General features: G+C 49.5%; 6 protein-coding genes across 6 annotated transcripts; 2 read left to right on the top strand and 4 right to left on the bottom strand.

The window, feature by feature from the left end:
* Positions 1 to 1,478: 1,478 nt before the first annotated feature.
* On the bottom strand, positions 1,479 to 1,838 carry N7525_003249 (uncharacterized protein; the record flags this gene model as incomplete). The annotated part of the gene is made up of 1 exon (XM_061212647.1): positions 1,479 to 1,838. The coding sequence occupies one exon, from the start codon at positions 1,836 to 1,838 to the stop codon at positions 1,479 to 1,481; it is 360 nt and encodes a 119-aa protein (XP_061069668.1).
* A 158-nt stretch (positions 1,839 to 1,996) lies between these two features.
* N7525_003248 (phosphotransferase family protein) lies at positions 1,997 to 3,096 on the bottom strand (the record flags this gene model as incomplete). Its single annotated transcript, XM_002559306.2, has 2 exons — positions 1,997 to 2,120; positions 2,180 to 3,096. 2 exons carry the CDS (start codon positions 3,094 to 3,096, stop codon positions 1,997 to 1,999), a joined length of 1,041 nt encoding a protein of 346 aa, XP_002559352.2.
* A 1,526-nt stretch (positions 3,097 to 4,622) lies between these two features.
* N7525_003247 (THUMP domain-containing protein) lies at positions 4,623 to 5,869 on the bottom strand (the record flags this gene model as incomplete). Its single annotated transcript, XM_002559307.2, has 6 exons — positions 4,623 to 4,748; positions 4,800 to 4,940; positions 5,083 to 5,297; positions 5,378 to 5,528; positions 5,654 to 5,782; positions 5,831 to 5,869. 6 exons carry the CDS (start codon positions 5,867 to 5,869, stop codon positions 4,623 to 4,625), a joined length of 801 nt encoding a protein of 266 aa, XP_002559353.2.
* Positions 5,870 to 6,351: 482 nt separating this feature from the next.
* On the top strand, positions 6,352 to 8,230 carry N7525_003246 (alpha-keto acid decarboxylase family protein; the record flags this gene model as incomplete). Its single annotated transcript, XM_002559308.2, has 4 exons — positions 6,352 to 6,544; positions 6,601 to 7,828; positions 7,887 to 8,094; positions 8,147 to 8,230. 4 exons carry the CDS (start codon positions 6,352 to 6,354, stop codon positions 8,228 to 8,230), a joined length of 1,713 nt encoding a protein of 570 aa, XP_002559354.1.
* Positions 8,231 to 8,527: 297 nt separating this feature from the next.
* On the bottom strand, positions 8,528 to 8,755 carry N7525_003245 (uncharacterized protein; the record flags this gene model as incomplete). Its single annotated transcript, XM_061212646.1, has 1 exon — positions 8,528 to 8,755. One exon carries the CDS (start codon positions 8,753 to 8,755, stop codon positions 8,528 to 8,530), a length of 228 nt encoding a protein of 75 aa, XP_061069667.1.
* Positions 8,756 to 9,981: 1,226 nt separating this feature from the next.
* bck1 (uncharacterized protein) lies at positions 9,982 to 14,864 on the top strand (the record flags this gene model as incomplete). The annotated part of the gene is made up of 3 exons (XM_061212645.1): positions 9,982 to 10,409; positions 10,466 to 14,674; positions 14,744 to 14,864. 3 exons carry the CDS (start codon positions 9,982 to 9,984, stop codon positions 14,862 to 14,864), a joined length of 4,758 nt encoding a protein of 1,585 aa, XP_061069666.1.
* Positions 14,865 to 14,969: the final 105 nt, after the last annotated feature.

The following is a 14,969-nucleotide window of genomic DNA, read 5'->3' as shown; positions in this document are numbered from 1 at the left end:
ATAGAGGTGTAGCAGGTTATGCAAAAGTAGAAGTAGAAGTTAAGTGCGGAGAGGGAACACCATTGACGCCATGCAGAAGCTAAACAACGGATCTGCCCCGCTCCGCCCCTATCGCCCTATCAGTTCCGACTTGGCATTGTAAGGCAACTTGATTCTTCTCTTGTATGTGCAATGGCATTCATATATATCTAGCGATACGAAGATTGAATTTTATTTCAATTGACCCCTTGGTAAGAACGCTATATATCAATGCAAAAATCAAGAGAACTCCAAGTCACATGCAGCGAGATAGGGAACTCCGTTTGAATAAATCTCGCTATGCAACAGAACCAGTCTAATCGTGATCGTCTAGGTATCACAATATAAATTTATTGAGAGAATGGGGCTTAAAGTTGGTCAGTTTTGGTGGGAAAATAGGGAGTGGGAAGATACTTAATAACGCCTACATACATGTATGTAGCTCCAATTTACTTTATTCGTATTTCCCAAGACCCATACCGAGCGCGCCAGATTGCATTAGAGTACCTTTCCGCAGGCCTCAGATTTGCCCTTCGACAAAAGTCACCCTAAATTACAGTTATCTGGTTGCTGTACATAACCCCTGTCACCACTCTTTCTCAGACCCTAAATACTAAAGCACGCAAACATTTGTTAGAAGTTTCCCAGAATACCTCCGCTAGTGGGACCTATATTGGTATTTACAAGCAGTAACCAGAACACGAGCTCTATTTCCACCTCTGAGCGCTTTATGCCCGAGGGAGCCATTTCTATGTACGAAAGTTCGAGGAACATTATCATTAACCGCGACCTTTGATCTCGAGCCCGTACGACAACCAACTTCTTCTGCTATACTCCATGCCATTTGTCTATCTTTCGGGTGCCCACAAATTCACTATTTGAAATTACCAAGGTGGGTTATTCAAGCGGTAATTCATCGGCCAATCGCTCACGCTTCCAAGTTAGAATGTCCAAGTCAACGTCGCGACCAAGATTTATACATGCGGTTGCAGGGTCAAAGAAGACATGAACTTTATACCTTGCAAGGATATTGGCACCCCTAAGTGCCCAGGTCGCGTTCCCAACCCACTGGCATCACATAGACAGAGGGGGAAATGCGAGAGATATAACCCCGAACCCATAGCGGATCAGCTCCACGACCAGCATCAGAATTCGAGCTTGAGTTGTCAGAGAGTCTTACGAGAAGGAGTTTGTGCGCAGTAGCCATATGTGGAGGGTCAAGGGCTCATCTGGAAGCGGCATTGAAAGGGCATTGATTATGACACGCAAGTTCAGATAGCATTGGGCATTGTATTTGGCTCAGTATAACCGCATGCTTTACGAGCGCATTGAAGTTGTGTCATTCTCAAACTGCCAACGCTGGTCTTCCATGAGTGCCCCCAGATCAGAATATTCTCCTGTCCAGCATCGCTGTATCACAGGTCCAGCTGCCAGTCCGTCAAATCACCGTCCACAATAAGTTAGGGGCTAACGGACTCTATTATTCTTGGATGTAGGCCTAGGATTTGCAGAAGTCGTTCTTCCACCTCAAAACTCCGCTTCATGTCTCGAACGAACCATTTATCTGCCACTGTCTTAGATTTCCACCAAGAGAATCGTGGATATTTGATGATGACACCCGGCGCCACGCGTGCAATACGGGAGGTTGGGCCTTCGCCCAAGATTTCGCCGACGACAGGCTCGTACGGGACCGGGTCATCTTTTTCAATGTTCATCTGGTTCTTCCGTGACTGACGCTGCGTATGTATCGTCCGCCATACCTGGAGGTTGTTTTCCATTGACGGGGCTTCTACAGCACTCAACATCATCTGGCTTCTCATGGTTTGGGAGACGAATTTTAAATAGCGAAGGAGGTTACGTGACGGCGTATTAGGGCGCTAAGCCCAAATGAGGCAAAACTAACTGGATACAGTAATTCACAGGTCCGCTGTTTACATTGGACATATAAAGATCCAGTTAACTCAGGCCGTCATGCCAGTCAAAGCCTCGTCATTTCCACAATCGTGGTTGTCAATCTTCTCCGCGCATCGAATTCGCTCGTCTCATCTCGGTTTCGGTAATATTGCACGGTAATTCGAGACACCAGCCGGTAGCAAGCGTACCTAAGTTGAAAAGAAAGTGTTAGCTACATCGCGCTAAATCGAGATGGTATTCCACATACAAGACCAGCCGGATATTTTCCTCCCTTGTCCTTGACGTCGCCATACCTGCTCCATGCAAGACCGCCGGGGACGCATTCGCAAAGATCTCTGCCATCAGAACATCACCCCACATGGCACTGCTGAAGTCCACAATTCCGGACAACTGTCCAGATTCTTCATTTATCAAAACATGGGAGGGTCGACCAAAGTCCACCACCACAAGACGTGGCAGGGATACATATTCAAGAGCAGGCGACAGGCGACTCAGCTCGTGTCGGATCTCCGAGTAAGGAAGGTGGATGAACATGTCCTCGGCGTCGCGAAGAATGCCTTCAAACAGGGCACAGAAGGCCTCTCGCCAGGAGGGTCTTCCAGCGCCAAATGCCACTTGCTGCAAGGAACCAAACCCAGGGGCTGCATTTTGACCGATGGTGCTCACCAAGAAGCCCAGGTGCCGGTTGATACCATCTAATTGCTGGGAGGTGAGTTTCCCTTCCATCTCTGACAGACTCTTCCCTTTCATATACTGCCGGATCAAGTAGGTAGATCCCCAGAGTCTTCCATAAGGATCATAATGATAGAGTTGGGGGATACAAGGGTTTCCACTCTGCCCTAGAAGAGCAAGAAACTGGGCTTCGGTTTCGAGGAATGATCGCTCACGTCGGAGGAGAGCTGTCCTTGATGATGGAGACCCCTTTAACAACAAGTGAGCTCCATTCGACAGCGCCAGAAGCCGTAATGAGTGCATGTGACCAGAAAACGGATATGAGTGTTGCACATGTACTGTAGAAGGAAACAGCAGCGAGAGGATATCGTCCAGTCTATGATGCTCGTCTACCTCGGCGGCATGAGGCTGCCGATGAAAAGATTCGCTGTGCCCGCTTTTCCTATTGACCGGTGGCATCGCAGGCCATGTTTTCAAGTCAAGCTGTTGCATCGTGAGCTATTTGGTGGGGGATATTGGCGAACGGGCGAGGGGGGTGGGGACCCTATATAAGCAACGCTCTGACGGCCCTGAAGTGGAAACGATAGTGGCAGGGGATGATGATGTACGAGCAAGACTATCACAACTCATAGACCCTGCTATTGGTAATAAAGGACATATGCCTCCATCAGGCTAGATATATGCCGAGATAATTTGGACTGAAAAGTCCCAGTACGGAGTAGACGTGGCGCAAATTCGCTTCTAGAATCCATAGTCCGTAGAGATCTTCGAATATCAATGGGGCACAAAAGACCGCCATGATTGTTTGCTCCGTACATTACCCACAATAGAACGACGTTGGCAGCAGATTTCAGCGCCATGACTCTCGCTTCTGAATTCATCCAACGCGAGATACGAAAGAGAAGACGTAAACATAGTCAGCGGAGTCGAATTAGAAGAATATGTTTCGCCGAGACGACATTCACAAGCGAGAGTCAAGACCTTGTTGTCACCATTGGCTCATGATTAAGAAGAAATATGGGACAAGTAAACTAAGTAAAGCCGTCTCGCCTAAGCATCCCACTCTAAGAAAGGTGGTCGTCCGAGCACTTTGTCCCCGACCAATCAGAATGGTCCCTTACCGAATTCCCTCCCGTCATTGCATTTCAGCATGGAACTCTGTCAACGTTCGATTTGTTCTTTACTTCCCGTTGATTTTCGCTTGTTATGTTCGAATTTAAATCTACCTACACACCTCTGCTTATCACTTCTTATATTGGGACCGAGCCGATGCAAGCCACCGGAGCTTTACTCTTAAGTGAAAGGACTTGCATTTCAACGAGTTTCCGAAGTTATAATGGACCCTTAAATCAGCATCTAGCTTCCAAGGTTCTGTCCCCGGTTCAATAATTCAATATTTTTTTTTTTTTTTCACCTTTCGTTTATAGGCTTCGGGACGGCTTGTTGCATGAATTCAGTTGCGGAGAATTTTTAGGCCTTGTGATGGAACATTTTAGCCGCAGGGAGCGTGCTGTAGTAAAGACCAGGGTTCGACGTCAATCAGAGTGCCCTTAGCATCGATGCACTTGAGTCATGTCAAACGTGTAGATATTCCTAGAGTGTTTCTTTTTCCACTTCACTACTAAAACAAGGGAACAATACTCCGAGGGGGAATAGTATGAAAATATAGAAAGTTCTAACAGGGGGGTCTTCTCATATGTCTCATTACCCATCACCCTTACTTGTAGGGAAAACTGAATGCGTTTGGTACAGACCCCAATATCGATGATGTCTTATGGCTTGTGTTTCAGATTCATTTTGCTACACACGAAGCTAAAATGGCTATTCTAGGTTATTGTTCGATTGACGCCTGCCTATGACTATAAAAGCGAGTAGGTTTACTTGAAAGGACTGGTTTGAAGAGGTGTACGTCGTATGGAGATCAGCGGTGAATAAGTGCAGCGTGGGCGATAGTATGTACAATAAATTTTCGTCGAAGTAACCTGGCGGCTACTAGGGAAAGTACTGTGTCATTCGTACTAAGCTTTAGATTCAGTGGCAGCGCCTGCTGGCTCTGCTTTTGGTGAAGGATCGTAGATTTCGGCCAAGTTGAACCGCTTCAGCTTATCATAATCACCTTGTACCACACTCATTCCAATCACGTTCTGCGCGAGTCAGTTAAAGACCCCGTAGGAGACGGTTATTATTGTACTCACTTGGGCAACATCAACGAGAATCATTAGATCATAGTTCTTCAAATTCACCGGGTGCTCAGGACCGACAGCATCGGCAACAGTCTTAATAATAATGTCTCGGTTGAGCTTCGAGTTGCCTCGCACAGTAGGCCGAATGGCGTACTAAATAGGTGGCAGATCAGCAATGCTCAAAGTCTATCTCTACTCACAGCGAGATGCATGATCGGATCATTTCCCAAAACCAGTAGGATTCCCGAGTGCCCAGAAGCCCCAAGAGGGAGATAGGGGAAGGCTTTAAACTCACCGTCTTCGGTGGCCCTCCAGAATGGAAATGAGGCTTGAGAATCTCTTTCGCGAATGCCGTTAGGTCCACACTCAGTGTTTTCCGGATTGACGTGACTGGATGCATGCGCTTAATCCATCGACTCTTCTTAGTCTCCGGATGGGCATGTGCTTCGCTACACAGACGGTGCACAAGCTGCACCGGGTCTATTGAGGGATCAAGACGCATGAATGTTACTATCAGGATTAGCACCGATGAACATTTCCGGGACCTAACGCATAAACGAATTGGCGATTTTGAATAATAGGAGACTTACCACATGGCATATCCATTTGCACTGGCTGGAATTGACGAGTTTTGTCTTTGCTGGGCTGTAGGCCCTCCAGTTCCCTTCGGATCTGGGCCTCGATATCTTCATCATCGGTATCTTCATCTTCTTCCTCTTTATTTTCAGTGCCCTCGATGGCCTAGATCAAAAAGTTAGCGAAACTGTAGGAGCAATCTCAAAGCGGAAAAAAGATGGAAAAAAAACCAAAAAAAAAAAAAAAAAAAAAAGAAGAAGAAGAAGAAGAAGAAGAAAGAAAAGTCTTACCTGGGAAAAGATATCGACTGCTTCTGACAGACATTTTCCTTCTCTGCCCATATCGCATGTCACAAAGACACCTACATCGCCAGACTCAATAGCGATGCGACTTGCCTGCTTCCCATATTTTGCACCACCCTAGTGCCGTTAGTCAGTGCAGTGGGCACTCGATATTCAGCAACTGACCTTTCTCTTCTTTGAAGAGGGATTTGATTTGTCCGGCATAGCTCTTTTCCCCATTTAGATAGACTAATCCAGGATTGTGGTTTGAGATGCCCAGATGGTGGGGGTGGGAGTTTTGTGTGATCGGCGGAGTTTGCCTGTGTTGGGTTTAGCCGGGGATGGGCTGTTTCTAGTGAGGCTTGGTACAATCATGGATGGACTCCAGGCTATTATACACATTATTGTATATGTTATTAGATCTTAGTAACATAATCTTTATTTATTCTACTATTCTACCATTCTACTATTTTTATTATAGTCAAGATAGCTCTAAGATACAACCTCCAATATCATAAAAATAGCAAATGATGGCATGACATCAATTCAATGACGTAGTCAAACTAGCCTCACCTTTCTCATCAAGGAACTTGGAACAAAAGTGCAATCGGCGCTCTTTTATACCTCTTACCCCCTCGATTCCACCTCTCAGCTTTTTCTTCTTCTCTTCCCCGTCTGCCTCTCTCCCCAAGACACATCAATTTATCATGGCGACTACCGATATTGCCACCAGGGAGCTAAAGAATCCCGTGGATGTGGCAGAGTACTTATTCCGGCGTCTCCACGAGGTTGGAATCCGCTCATTACATGGTGTACCCGGCGACTACAATCTTGCAGCATTGGATTACGTGTCCAAGTGTGGTATCAATTGGGTTGGAAACTGCAACGAGCTCAATGCCGGTAAGATAGACTGTACTAGAAATGAATGATCTGGATCTAACGTTGGTTCCTCTTAGGCTACGCCGCCGATGGCTATGCTCGTGTAAACGGTATCAGTGCGCTAGTCACCACATTTGGTGTTGGAGAGCTGTCCGCCCTCAACGCCATCGCCGGCGCCTACTCCGAATTTGTCCCAGTTGTCCATATCGTTGGGCAGCCCACCACACAGTCTCAAAAGGATGGAATGTTGTTGCACCACACTCTCGGAAACGGCGACTTCAATGTCTTCACCAAAATGAGCGAGGGCATCTCCTGCTACGTCGCACGCCTAAACGAACCCCATGATGCAGCCACTCTGATCGACAGTGCAATCCGTGAATGTTGGATCCGCAGCCGTCCGGTATACATCACACTGCCAACTGACATTGTTGCGGCCAAGGTCAACGGTGATCGCTTGAAGACCCCGATTGATCTTTCACTGCCTAAGAATGACCCGGAGAAGGAGGACTACGTGGTCGGTGTTGTCCTAAAGTATCTTCATGCCGCAAAGAACCCAGTCATCTTGGTTGATGCCTGTTCCATTCGTCACCGCGTGTTAGAAGAAGTGCGTGACTTGGTGGAGAAGTCCGGATTGCCGACCTTTGTTACCCCGATGGGCAAAGGAGCCGTGAACGAGACTCACAAAAACTTTGGTGGTGTCTACGCTGGCAATGGGTCTAACGTTGGCGTCAGTGAGGCCGTCGAGTCCTCCGACCTCATTCTGAGCATCGGAGCAATCAAGTCCGATTTCAACACCACCGGTTTCACTTATCGTGTTGGACAGCTGAACACCATTGACTTCCATAGCACCTTTGTGAGAGTGCGGTACTCGGAGTATCCTGACATAAACATGAAAGGTGTTCTGAGGAAGGTCATTGAGCGGATGAACCCTCTGACCCCGGCTCCTACTCCTCAGATCACGAACCGACTGCCAGAAAGCGAGGAGACCTCCTCCGATCAGACCATCACCCACAAGTGGCTCTGGCCGATCGTCGGGCAGTGGCTGAAGGAAAAGGATATCGTTCTTACAGAGACTGGGACTGCGAACTTTGGTATTTGGGACACTCGCTTCCCGGCGAATGTAACTGCCGTTAGCCAAGTTCTTTGGGGCAGCATTGGCTATTCCATGGGAGCATGCCAGGGCGCTGCGCTCGCTGCTAAGGAGCAGGAAGACCGTCGAACCATCCTCTTCATCGGCGACGGAAGTATCCAATTAACTGTTCAGGAACTAAGCACTATTCTGAAGAATAAGTTGAACCCTATCGTGTAAGCATGCACATCAACGCAGAATTCTCACATCATATACTGACCTGACCATCTTTAGCTTCGTTATCTGCAACGACGGCTACACTATCGAGCGATACATCCATGGATGGGACGCAGCTTACAACGATATCCAGCCATGGGACTTTGCCAATATCCCCAAGGTCTTCGGAGCCAAGGACAACTACCAAGGCTACCGTATCAAGACTCGTGATGAGCTCAACAAGCTGTTCGCTGACGAGGACTTCAACGCGTCCGACAAGCTTCGAGTGAGTTATCAATGTTAGGGAGTCCCGAATTGTCTGCTAACGTACTTTCTAGTTGGTTGAGGTGTACATGCCTCGCGAAGATGCCCCTGCGGGCTTGAAGTTGACCGCCGAGGCTGCTGCACAACGCAACAAGTAAACCGTTCGAAGCGCGAGAAAACATCTCAACTCTCATAATGTCACGATTCACATGAAAGCAAATGTAGTAATATCTGAGTTCCGGGTTTCCTAGACCACTGTGGTTTCTTTTCTGTCTTCACGGCGTTTGCTTCGAGACCGGACGGTCATATACTGCAGGATCTAATAACGCTCATTATCGAGTATGTAGCAAGAACATCTTTGCTACTTATGCATTGAATCCATGAAATCTTCATGTTTCAAGTATCATACTCTACCATTATCAACAAGAAAGGTCTGGTGTACATTCATCAAGCTATCAAGTAGCTACATATGTGAGGATACGCATGTATTTAAGCTGCAAGCCAACCCAGCGTCCTCGGCTAGTATCTATGCCGGTGGCTACGTTGCTCAAATGGAGTATCTGTCCGGCATTGAGGAGCGTGACGCGATCAACTTCACCTACCGTTATAGCCAGGAGTACGGGTACATTGTCGCGACGGCGATTCTTGTGTCCGCTGTACCGGTATTGGTATGTGGAGGCCATTATAGGGTGGACAAGGAGCAGAATAAGGGTACTGTTCTCTAGGTTAAGGGCTTGGCTTTTTCTATACAATAAATGTGAGACACTGGGTGTCTATGCTTCTTCAGAAATAAATTATTACATGTATTCTGGTGGCTTATCAGCGAGATATAATTTCTAACGCATTTTTAATCTATCTCTGAAGTGATTGACTCCTCCATTGCTTCTAGCAGAAGTACTCCGTAGAGGACTACTCTCATACCAGTATTTCGACCTTGGTGGCAATAGGCATATACTAACTTATGTCTTTCCATCCAATTCCTCCTATGTTATAGAGAGCAGAACAGAAACGAAGACAGACGCCACAGGGCTGTTATTGGCGCGTCGCAAGTGACAAGGTAATCACGGGCCACCGAAGGTGAGACTGGGAGATTGCAGGGCGTCAGACGGGGTCTGGAGGGCATCCCATGAAGAAAGTGTCGGTCAAAAGTACGATATATTGTTCTTTCTCTCTTACTGTGTCCTGAGTTCTTGGTAGTATCTAAGTTGGGACTTCTGCTGCTATCACAACCCTAAAAAGGATAGAGCCCAGGGCCACGTGACGATCCCTCTTCAAGACATTAAAACAATATAAAGACCATTTGATGTTATATCCCTTCCAGAATCCTTGGTAAGTTCTATTTCCCGAAGATACGGAAGTAAGGAGTTGTGGTGTTTTCTGTGCTCGCTTCCACTTGCTCGAATTTCATTCGCCTTTTGACCTTCCAATCTTCTAATCTTACAATCTTCCGATCTTTCGACCCAATCGCATCTCCAAAACCCTTCCAAGGTTGGGAGCTCTTCGGCAGGTGACTAACCATGTACTGAGTTTAGAAGAAATTTTTCTCTATTTCAGTCGACCATCCTGTGATAATCTGGTCTTGTACCAGCCCGTCGCGCGATCTCAGTCTGTTCCGCAATCCCAAGCGCTGCGATAACATCGGCAACGCCGAACCGAAACATGTCAACTCACGCACTGAGGACCTAAATTCGCTACATTTCTGCCCTTCCGAAGCGATCAACGAGATCGAGATCCAGCCCTCAAACCCGACCGCTTGTTTGGTGCCTGGAACGCCTAGCATGATGCGTTAATGGTTATATCTGAACAGACTCGAAAACCACCTTCGCCCCAAGCCTCTCCTGGACGTCGCAGTCGACCCAGCGGGATACAACTACAGTTAATAGCCAGATCAAGTGCATCAGCTAGCAGAATGGATGGACGTCAGCAGTATGTCCCGGGGCCCCCGCCTTCCTCTCAAGCGCAACACATGAACCTGCCTCCGCCTCCTCCTCGACATCCACAAGCCCAAACGCTGGTGCCGCCCCCTCCTCCTGGTCCGCCGCCAGGGACCACTTATGCAGCTCCTGGGTGGCAGCAAAACTGGGCCAGACCGACGATGACCCCAGGCTTCCCTCCACCGCCACCGCTTGCCCCCGCACCAAACCAGCATCTAACATACGGTCGCCCACCAGCCCAGTTGTCGATCATCCCTCCGCGTCATGACCATCAGCCTCTGACATCTGCAACTTATATACCCGGGAACGATACTATCGGCGTCGGCATTCCAGGGTTGTTCGACCCCCATGGAAGAGCTCAGCCATATGATCCATATGCGCACACCAACGCCGAGAGACAACGGTTGGGTCTCAGCCAAATGCACGATCACATCAATACGTCAATCCCGTATAAAACAGACACAAGCCTTCCGCAGACCCCCGGGGGCGCACTATTTCTTCGCCTTACGCTCTTCATGGCAACATTCATGAATTAACGACCAACGACAGCCCGCAGCAGCCGGCGATAGCCCAAAATACCGAGCTTACCAAAACGTCAAGTCATCGTCACAATAGTAGCGGTACTTCGCTGGGTGGTCTGTCTCACAGCGAAGCTGCGATCCAGTGGCCATTGGATCGCGTGCTCATCTGGCTTGCGAAGAATGGATTTTCCAACGACTGGCAGGAAACATTCAAATCATTAGAGCTCGAAGGGGCTGACTTCCTCGAGCTTGGACATGGATCCGGCGGACGAGGAAATCTTGGGAAAATGCATCAAGTGGTTTACCCTCAGTTGGCAAAGGAGGTTGGCCGGAGTGGCAAAAAATGGGAACCTGGCCGGGAACGAGACGAAGGAAAGCGTATGCGCAAGCTGATCCGTCAAATCCATGACGGTTCGCAAGACTATACCGTCTCTACGCCACTGAATCAAACGCAGCCGCCGGCAAATGCGTTCCCTGAAACCAGTACCGCTTACTTTTCCAATAATTTCCCCGAGCCACGCTCTGCTGGCCCTGTCCCTGGTGTCAATGATGTGAGTCCGGATCATCTGAGTGCATTGCATGCCTCCAATCAAGGCCAAAAGCAGCCTGGGCAACGTTCGGTTACCATGCCGGTCCCTGCGGGCCACGATTCGCCGAGATACAATGACTCTCCGGCACGAGAAAACTGGGTGCGATCTGACCAGTTGCGGTCCGAGTATACCCGCAATGCCTTGTCGGGAATGAACAGTGACCATCGACGCCAGAGTCCGTCCATTGGCAGTGAACCGGGCACTTTTCAGGGATCATCTCTGAGGCCCCATGAAGAGAGTCCAAATAGTGGTAGCCCAGCCATGCAGAACGCGTCGCCCGCTTATACTGGAGCATTTTCATCATCCACTGGAGATCTGACGCTAAAACATTATGATCACTCTCGGGGCAATAGCACCGACTCGATCCCCGGATACAGTCGGGGCACCACAGGCCGGTACTATGACTCTCGGAGGCAAGCTCAAGACGGTGCTCGTCCCTCGCCTCAAGATGCTTCAGGTCGGCAATGGAGTGACCAAAACTCGTCTTCGTACTCCAAAGAACATAAAGGCTTTTTCTCCAATATTCTGAAGAAGAAGACAAAAGCTACAGCTTCTAGCCAGCCATCTCCCGATCAGCAGCATGAAGACTCGTCGCCTACGACAAGCCCGGAAACTCGACCAAATGAAGCCTATCTCCCGTACATAAAGCCTGCTTACAACTCTAGCGACATGTCGGTCGGTGAGCGTCCATCAACAGCGACCACAAAGACAAAGAAATGGGTATTCGTCACCACGGATGGCTTGAACTTCCGTTTGGTTGACATCTCCGATATGGATTCTTTTGAGTCGTTGCGTACTGGGATCTGTGAAAGCCTCTCGGTCGATCCGACCAATGCCCAGATTTACCTCACTCAGCCAGGGCAGAGCGAGCATGAGGATCCTATGAGCGATGCAGCCCTCGCACAGTCTCGTCGAAGCAAATCAGATGCATATGGTTCTCTCAAGCTGTTTGTACGAGGGACTCCTATGCTTCCTTTGCCAACCAGTGCTCCTCGAGTCGATGGCCTGGGAGTTTCATTGACAGACAAGTCCAATATGTCCCCCACGGCAACACACCACCAGGTTCACAGGAAGCCGCTAGACGAAGATGCCCTTAACAGGCTATCACCGCACCGCACCAGACCAGACTCTCCCTTGTTGGGCTCTCGGCAAAGTACACTTAAGGCTTCGACAGGGAAGGCACCCCCGGCAGAGACCGCACAGGACCCAAGCCAAGCTCTTGGGTCTGATAAAGCTGACTTGCTTGCTCGCCACGAGGAACACCTCCGTGAGGTCGAACGTAAACAAAAACAATATTTACAATCCAGAATTCCGCAGTCTCATCAGAATAAGAATGCCTATAGCGACACGGGGTACAGGCGAAACGAAGTCATTGACTTTGATAGTCCTCGTATCTCGCCTTATGAGGAAAAGAAGGGAGAAACGCTTGTACCACTTCGCAAACCCCCAACAGCGCCAATCGAGTCCAACACTCTTACCAAGGTCAACTCTCTCAGCAGGAGACCGACCACCCGCGAATCTCGCGAAAGTCGGTCACAGCCATCCCTGGGCGCTGCCATTGCCAGCGTTGGCCGCATTACAAGTGCCGTTGGCACACCATTGCCTTCAGTACCGGCTGCATCTTCGCCTTCAGCCAACACTCAAGACAGTGCAAGCTCCGAATCTGATCGACAAGGAACGTTTGATTCTACTGGAACATTTTCAAGTAGAACAACCCTCGGTCAGTATATGCATGACACAGCGCGGCCTGATCGATCTCCCGCTGACTATCTTTCAGACTCTTCAAGGCCCTCTTCGAAGATGGCCACAGAACGCGAGAAAACGGCAGTCTCGTTTGCCAACCAGTCACCTGAAAAGCCTGTTTCTGGAGACCCGCCGAGACCAGGCTTGCAATCTCGCAAGTCGTTCGGTCCAGAGTTCGACTTCGAAGAGAATCAAGTTTCCTTCCAGCGAACCCCTCAACAGCAGCAGGACTCAGATGATGACTCGGATGACTCGGACGATGGCCTATTCCAGGTCCGACCTTCAAGGGGCCAGGAAGAACAGAGAGAGGCGCAAGCTGAGGCCGAAAAGAAGTCGGAGAGGCCATCGCTGACTGTGAACACGAAAGATCAATTAAGATCAAAATTGTCTGTTAGGTTCAAATCTCCGAGCACTGCCGGTCCAAGTTCCAGCGGAGAGGCATCTGATGGGAAGGAACCGGTTTCTAGTACCTGGGGACCAGTCTCGCCCGAAGATGAGAGGCCTCTACCACGGCGAGAGTCATTCGCCCGGGATATCTGGGCAAGCAGACCCGCTGTCGAAGGCGTTATCGACCACCTCGATGACTTCTTCCCCGACGTTGATCTTGACGCTCCTTACCTGGATGAGCCCTCGTCGCCCAATAGCAAGGCTATCAACGAACATGACGCAAGCCTCAGGGACAAAAAGGAAGCCCCGCCACCTACGCCGCATGCAACCCATGCACCTGAAACAGCTCCGGTGAGACCACCTGAACCTGCCAATTTTGCTCGACAGAAACTTGCTCGTGGTGGCGCCGGTGGGGGTGGACTCTCTCGCATGAAATCTATTCGACAAGTGGCCCAGGGAGCAAATCGGACGAACAGCGTTAGCGCGGCTGGTCCCCAAAGGTCGGGTGATCTTTTGCGCCGCAAGAGTACCAAGATGTTCGGCGCCAAGATCATGCAAATCAGGCCCAGGCCGGGCACTCGGCTTAGCCAACTTGATCCGATCCCGCAAAACAGCACCCAACCGGCGTCCAATACCGGGCCTGTTCCTCAGCGACAACCCACTTTCCGCATCATCCGTGGTCAGCTCATCGGCAAGGGTACTTATGGTCGCGTATACTTAGGCATGAACGCGGATAATGGTGAGGTTTTGGCAGTCAAACTAGTCGAGATCAACCCGCGAATTGCAGGGGCAGACAAAGACCGTGTCAAGGAGATGGTCGCCGCCCTGGACCAGGAGATCGACACAATGCAGCACCTCGAACATCCCAACATCGTGCAATATCTTGGATGCGAGCGTGGCGAATTCTCTATCTCCATCTACCTGGAGTATATCTCCGGTGGATCTGTCGGAAGCTGTCTGCGCAAGCATGGCAAATTCGAAGAAAGTGTCGTGAGATCACTGACGAGGCAAACCCTGGGCGGACTGGCATATCTGCACGATAAGGGAATTCTCCACCGCGACCTGAAAGCAGACAACATCCTCCTGGATCTCGACGGCACGTGCAAGATCTCCGACTTTGGTATCTCCAAAAAAACGGACGACATCTACGGCAACGACTCGTCCAACTCCATGCAAGGCTCCGTCTTCTGGATGGCCCCCGAGGTCATCCAGTCCCAGGGCCAGGGCTACAGCGCCAAGGTCGATATCTGGTCCCTTGGCTGTGTGGTGCTGGAGATGTTCGCCGGCCGTCGACCATGGAGCAAGGAAGAGGCCATTGGCGCTATCTTCAAACTCGGCAGTCTGAGCCAGGCTCCACCGATTCCGGATGATGTTTCTATGAACATCAGTCCCGCGGCACTTGCATTCATGTATGATTGCTTCACGATGTAAGTTTCCACCTGGTCTTGGTCCTGGGTCGCTTTATCAGTTATCGTCTTTTACTAACATCTTCCCAGTGACTCGGCTGAACGTCCTACTGCCGGGACCCTGCTCACCCGCCATCCCTTCTGCGAGTCCGATGCGAACTACAACTTCCTAGATACGGAATTGTACGCCAAAATCCGCGATGTTCTTTGAGTTTCATTGGTTTATTTTGCTTGATTGACTGCGTTCGGAGTGACTTAACAACTTTGCACTTTCTCCTATCGACCGTACACATACCCTTTTCTTTTTACATGCTTG

This window comes from Penicillium rubens (genome assembly GCF_028828025.1).
Source record: "Penicillium rubens strain IBT 27055 chromosome Unknown utg000002l_segment0_segment0, whole genome shotgun sequence".
Taxonomy (NCBI): domain Eukaryota; kingdom Fungi; phylum Ascomycota; class Eurotiomycetes; order Eurotiales; family Aspergillaceae; genus Penicillium; species Penicillium rubens.
The sequence above is the reverse complement of the archived record's forward strand: the minus strand, read 5'-3'. Positions and strand labels throughout refer to the sequence as shown.